The 7,079-nt window shown below is 42.7% G+C and overlaps 1 protein-coding gene across 1 annotated transcript; it reads right to left on the reverse strand.

The window, feature by feature from the left end:
• Window positions 1-9: 9 nt before the first annotated feature.
• On the reverse strand, window positions 10-6,836 carry LOC141433576 (nucleoporin Nup35-like). The gene is made up of 4 exons (XM_074095681.1): window positions 6,546-6,836; window positions 5,194-5,628; window positions 4,528-4,705; window positions 10-3,720 (listed from the first exon to the last, which is right to left on the reverse strand). Exons 1-4 carry the CDS (start codon window positions 6,697-6,699, stop codon window positions 3,609-3,611), a joined length of 879 nt encoding a protein of 292 aa, XP_073951782.1. The 5' UTR covers window positions 6,700-6,836; the 3' UTR covers window positions 10-3,608.
• Window positions 6,837-7,079: the final 243 nt, after the last annotated feature.

The following is a 7,079-nucleotide window of genomic DNA, read 5'->3' on the forward strand; positions in this document are numbered from 1 at the left end:
AAGTATAAATACTTTGAGAAATGCATGTTTTATTTTATGTACTTTAAACAATTGATTACTTTTCTTAATTACAGTTAAAAAACTATTTGAACTAGCATTAAGTACAGAGTTGAAACTATTTACAAAAATTACCAGAAATATTGAAAATAGTTTTGTTTTAATAACCACTTCTAAAACTCAACGAAGTACGAAATTTACATATTCAATTTATAATGGTAACAAGTTTTATTCCAATCTTGGTGCTTATATTTTCCATAATTCAATTCACATTATCTTGTTTTTAATAGTAAGGTCGTTGACATGATTTTTATGACCTTTGAAACTGAAGCGTGCTAATTCAGATATACACACATAGTTACAAATGTTTTTTTCCTATTACTATTAAAAATGCGAAAGTTTGAATGCATGTTTGTTACTCCTTCACGCTAAAACGGCTGGACAGATTTGGATGAAATTTGATATATAGATAGCTGGACATCTGGAATAATACGAAGGCTACTTTTTATCCCGATTTTCTTAGTGTACTATGTATCATGCATGATCTAATAAGACAATAATAGTATTGTAGTTTGCATAGGCAAATGCTAGATTTTAATTATTCCCAGCGTAAAGTACACTTTTGCAGTGGCGGACTAACAGGGGGGCGGAAGGGGCGGCCCGCCCCGGGCTTCCGTTCTTGGGGGGCCCCCTAATGCCTCCGCGTTCCCCTGATCAAATCCTAAACAAGACTTTAAAAATGTGCTTAGTACCTATGTTATTAGTACCTACATTTTTTTAAAGCTAGGGGGCCTCATTCAGCTTTGCCACCCCGGGCCTCTGACGGGCTTAGTCCGCCACTGCACTTTTGTTTTTCAATAAACCAGTTTCAGTATAATTTAGATGGTTTTTCGTTCAGTGTCAAATTTGCAGTCTATCATCTTAGACCACGGTCATCTGGTCATTAAAAAAAATAAGGCTATTTATTTTTAGCACAATCTATCAGTAAAAGTGGATGGGCAATTGGGCAGTTGTGAATCTCAAAATGATGTCATAAAATATAACTCTTTCTTTATGGTATGGTCAGCCAATCAATCTTTAAACAATATCTAATCAAATGAATACCTACGTCGCTACAGTCAACTTTCAACCTGACAGACACGTGTTATCGACTTTATTTGTTTTATGACATGGTGGTAGACCGTATAATTTGGCTGATGGTGCATAAAATACATAAAGGTTTAACAAAACTGGAAACACTAGGATTCAGTTTGGCTACAGTTTTCTCAGTTTTGTTACAACATCAGTTCAGTAGCAATTATGAAACTATAGTTTTATTTTGGCTTTCATAACTTCCTCTTCCTTTCCTGCTACATTTCATTGATTAGCACTCTACAAAGTAATGCCTAAATCAATCACTAATTTTGATCAATTTGAGTTCCACAAGCACTCATCTGCCGCTGACTATACAACCAAGAGACCAGCACAAATCGTCACTAGATACATGGGAAAAAGCGCGTACCTCAAATCAATACGTCAAAAAAATTTACCTCTGAAAAATTTTTCAAAAGGTCACCAGAAAAATTATCGATTTTGAGGTACCATCAGCCAAATATGTGGTCTATCACCCTAAAGATGATAATCGTTTGCATGTCATAAAACAATAATGCCAATAGACGTGTCTGTCAACTTGAAAGTTCGACTTTAACGACATATTCATTTGATAGGAAGTTGTTTAAAAATTGATAGACCACTTATTTGGTTGATGGTACAAGCCTTTTTAAAAGTAGGGAACGAAAATTATTCTGTTAAAAAAAATATTATTCTGTACTTTGATGTGTACAGTCGAGTTGATATACTTCTGAGCAAAAATTCAAGCAAAAATATCTGAACACGCTTCTATACCGTTAGCAATAGTCGTGTTTACACGGAAATTACACTTTGTTGTTCGCCTATAATGCGGTAGCCGAACTTGTTTCAAACTACTTCGCCGAACGACCGTCGCCTTTACATTATTCTGTCCGTCTACTGCGGCAGCCATATTAAGGCGGTGGCAGCTTTCGATCGCCGAATGCGGCCGACTACAGTGTCCTTCACACTTTTGCGGTCGTTCGACAAAGTGTTATTTCCGCTATATTTTTGATAAAATTTTCGTTCCAAGTATGAAAGAACTTGACTGTGTACATAACGAGTGACCATCTCTGGTTTTAAAGATATTGAAATTTAACTATATACACAAGTTTAATGATATGCCAAATGTTAGGTCGTCAATTCAACTACGTATACGATTTAATAGTTCTAATATCTTTACTTTTAAAAGGTCCTCTCAAGACGGATTGCTTCCTTACTGGTGATGTAACAAACGTTCTATTTTTAAAGCAGAGTTTAGACTTGCAAGAAAAATCGTGCAAGTTGAATGCAACATTGCGAGGCTGTGAAGGCTTAAATCCAACGAGTTTGTAGTGGTCAATCGAGTGCCGCAATGTAGTGCAACTTGCACGATTTTTCTTGCACGTCTAAACTCGGCTTTACATCTGCGTATATGAATATGCGCTTTTTTAGTCATTGCCAAAAGTACTATCTTATATTTTGATAGTTCTTTTACGAAACTACAGAAAATAACGTGTTTTCGTTTACTTTGTCGAGCTGAAGTTAATAATTAAAATTCAGATTATTTTCAATTTTTTTTTGTGATTTATTAATTTTTGTAAAATATTCACATAAGATATTGCGAATATGCGAATATTGGTTACATCACTAGTTGGTTCAACTGTTACATTATTTACATAGCTTAATTAACTATTTATTACTAACATTCACTCAATTCGTGTAAACAAACGGATTACTCTTATAGTGCCTCTACTTTCTTGAACCTCCCTCGGCAATCCCATAGGACGTTCAAACTTCCAAATGTTCAAAAACTGGGTTCCTTTTTTTTGCTTCTGATGTGCGGAACCTTAAATATTATGTAAAACAACAAGGATATTCAGTCAAATCTGCTGCAATATTCCGAATTAAGTTTAAAGCATGATTTCCACCAAACGGCTCGAATCGGATCGGATCGGAAAGAATGCAAACGGATGGGGCGACAGCCGAACGCGTCTGCAGGGCTACTACGAAACTCGAAGTCCGTGTCGTACCGTCCCTCTCGCTCTCGTATTAAATAGTATAAGTGTCAGAGGATGTCGACGCATACGATCAGCTCCGTCCCGTCCCGTCGCTAATGCTTAGTGCCACCCGGCTACGGCTTCGAACCCACACGACGACAGCCGAAAGAATCCGATCAAATACGACGACAGGCGAACGGAGTCGATCGCGCGTCACAGCATACTTTCGGCTACGATCGCGTGTCGCGGCAGACGCTCGCGGTAAACCTGCTGCGTGTGCCTTGGTAATATACAGTTTAAATACTGTAGACATGATTTAGTATTGTTTAAAGATTGTAAAATTCTCTCCGATTTGTTCAGATGCGAGCCGTTTGGTGGAAATCATGCTTAAGACACCTTAAATAGTATAGGATGGTGATGAGACTTGAATTGACAGATCTGTATCTCTCATCGCTAGTTCTGCGTCCACACCTCATATTCCACCATGAGCGACAGCTGGTGGGCGACGGCGAGGTGTATCGCGTGTCACCAGCCCAGCACGTAGTCCAGGGCTTTGGAGATCAGCCCCGTGGAGCGCTGCGGCACCGGCGCCGACGGCACCGGCGTCGGGCACAGCGAACGCGCACCCTGCGTTTGCCTGCCGATCAGAAAGTTATAGCTTAATCACAGAGTTTACAGAGCTCACAGAGTCACCTATTGCAGGTTTTCTTAAATTGGATTCTTTATCATCACTTAATGGGGTGTTCAAATTATCAGGCCCGGGTTACTCAATCTTTATATATGCCAGCAAGGCACACTCTAAATTTCATTCATTCCAAATTTTGATAAGTCAGTCAATAATTCGTTTATTGCTATCCCGCGGTAACTGCAATCACGGCACGCCCCCACGCCCACCATGACCCCGGGCAGCGCTCGCGCTGTGTCCCTCACCTGGCCCCCGCCCGCCCGGGGCTGGCGCAGGCCGCGCGCGGCGGCTCGCGGCACGCCCCCACCCCCACCATGACCCGGGCAGCGCTCGCGCTGTGTCCCTCACCTGGCCCCCGCCCGCCCGGGCTGGCGCAGGCCGCGCGCGGCGGCTCGCGGCACGCCCCCACCCCCACCATGACCCCGGGCAGCGCTCGCGCTGTGTCCCTCACCTGGCCCCCGCCCGCCCGGGGCTGGCGCAGGCCGCGCGCGGCGGCTCGCGGCACGCCCCCACCCCACCATGACCCCGGGCAGCGCTCGCGCTGTGTCCCTCACCTGGCCCCCGCCGCGCCGGGGCTGGCGCAGGCCGCGCGCGGCGGCTCGCGGCACGCCCCCACCCCACCATGACCCCGGGCAGCGCTCGCGCTGTGTCCCTCACCTGGCCCCCGCCCCCCGGGGCTGGCGCAGGCCGCGCGCGGCGGCTCGCGGCACGCCCCCACCCCCACCATGACCCCGGCAGCGCTCGCGCTGTGTCCCTCACCTGGCCCCCGCCCGCCCGGGGCTGGCGCAGGCCGCGCGCGGCGGCTCGCGGCACGCCCCCACCCCCACCATGACCCCGGGCAGCACCTGGCGCCCCGACAGCGCCAGTGCGCGCTCGCGCTCCGCGCGTGTCGCGTACCGCACGTGCGCCCAGTTGCCTTGCGTCGGGTATTGCTTGTCTGAAACAATGGTACATACTAAGAATGATAGTCCACAAACCTAGTTTCGGTATTTTTGTGTTCAAATATCTATATTTTTTAATTTATAAGTGTGGTATCATTTGAGTCAAATGAGACCCACCATTAATTTGTTAGTTTTGTTCTGTTTAAATAGACGGATACGGCATCACGTGAATCACGTCAAACAAAATTAATCAATGGGTGCTGAAACAGTCCCTAAAAGTCTTATCACACTGGCGATTTGCAGACGAGTTAAAAACGAGGAAAGCGCGCAACGAGTTCGTCGCGCCTAGGGCTAAGGCGCCATGCTGTACAGTACAGTCAGCAGCACAAATTTCTTGCGCCCTCGCCTCGCTTTCAAATAGTTCGCAAGTCACCAGTGTGATAAGGCTCTAAAATTAGGACTTTCTTTTCTTTTATGTCCCGCGTTAAGGTTGTGACAATAGATATATAGGATACAATTTTACAATAGAATTCACATAACTTACCTAAAATTGCTCCACAGTTGCTAAAGCGTGCCAACACTGTATTGGCAGCATTTGGTGGAAACCCAAACACAGTGACCCAGTACTCCTCCTGCTCCTGGCACCCGTCCCATGCCGTTGCCACCGACTGGTTCATATTTACTGATCCATTTACATTATTCACATAAGAGTTCTGCATCATAGAGTTATTGTAGTAACTCGACTCTTGGAATAAAGATTTATTTACGGATGGTTCGTTGCTTTTTATGGTATCAAACAAGTCCTCAATGGGAGGCCCGGTGGCCTTACTGGTGTACGAGAGGTTTGGTGACGCTGGGATATTAGCAAACATGTTTTGCTGGTTGTAGATTGCTTGCTGGTGCATCGAGAGGTTCTGGCGGTACTGCTTCTGGTCCGGGGTGGATGTTTGTGTTGGACTTGTAGGGTGTGTGGGTGATCCTGTAAATTTATGAACAATGCTATCTCAGTACACGTTAGTAATATTAGATAGGACAAAGCTCATCTGATATACCAGGGATGGGGAAATAGTCTAAGTTAAATCGGCCCGCGATAAACAAAAACAATACCTATTCAAATATTTCATATATCTGTGAGCAAGTATTTTACAGGATGTCTGACCATCATCTCGAGTGTATTTTACGGGTTACTTCAAGTATCTTGGAGCCTAATTTCAATGCTTTAATTAATGAACAGTCAAAACATTATCTTTCACAACGACCCAACACAGCAAAACAATAAATTTATTATAAATACCTACATGACTTATTTTTGTTGTTATTTGATTAGAACTAAATTTATTCAATAACTGCTCCCTGGCCCGCGGAAATTTTGTAATTATTGTATATGGCCCATCTGTAAATCTATTTCCCCATCCCTGTGGTATACAGTAAACTGTTCAAACGTACAGAAATATTGAGGTTGATTATTATAACACTGGTTATATTTCTGTACGTAAGATTATATATAAGATCATGTTGGGACTTTTTTCTTGGTCATTACATCCATTAATACTACTTATAGACAATAATAGTTAAGTCACTATATTGTTAATGGATAGAGACAAAGCAGAGCTGAACACCACATGTGAGACTTGTTACTAAAAAAGGAGTTCATTTAAGAGAGCTATATCAGGTGCAGGTTTAAAATAAAACTCAGCATAATAGCAAAGCTCCACATATTGCTGGTGCTCTTGCAGCTAAGGAGCCTAACTAGTTGAAATAGAGTACAATTAGTAGCATCGGTCTGGTGCTGTAATAACTTGATTTCCACAAGATTGCCTAAGTTTTTCTAATAGACAGGTATTTTTTTTTTCAAACTAACTCACTAAGATCTTAAGTCTATGTTGCATTCCTTACCGAAAGCCAGATTACGGCCCTTCGTAGGCGACAAACTATTGGTCCTTGGTGTTGCAGGAGGATTTATTTCTCCTAAAAGAAAAGGCGGCAGGTACCCGACATTCGGGCTCCCTGAAGGCGAATGTGTTGGACTCCCAAGTGTCATGGGCTCCATTTTATATTATTTACTAAAACACAAAACTTTGATTAGCACTAAAAAATATTAAAATTAATAAGTTTTTATTCACTTTTTGCTTTTTGCTAGAAAATGAGGTCTGTGACAATATAATCGTTCAATACGATTTTGACAGATCGAAAACCATAGATAGAGTAAAATAATATAATGAGAAACAGAGCACCTCTGCAGTAACTATTGGCACTCTTAAAATCGCTTATCAGTAACCCTAGTAGGACCATCTTTTATTTGTGGTAGTCAACAGTTGGGATATTTTTTTAAGCAAACATTATGACGAAAACACCAACGTGAATCGTATATCAACACAAACATAGGCTTTATTTCAGTTTGCAGATTTTTAAAGCATGTGCTTAATGTGC

Source organism: Choristoneura fumiferana, chromosome 12 (assembly GCF_025370935.1).
Source record: "Choristoneura fumiferana chromosome 12, NRCan_CFum_1, whole genome shotgun sequence".
In the NCBI taxonomy this organism is placed as follows: domain Eukaryota; kingdom Metazoa; phylum Arthropoda; class Insecta; order Lepidoptera; family Tortricidae; genus Choristoneura; species Choristoneura fumiferana.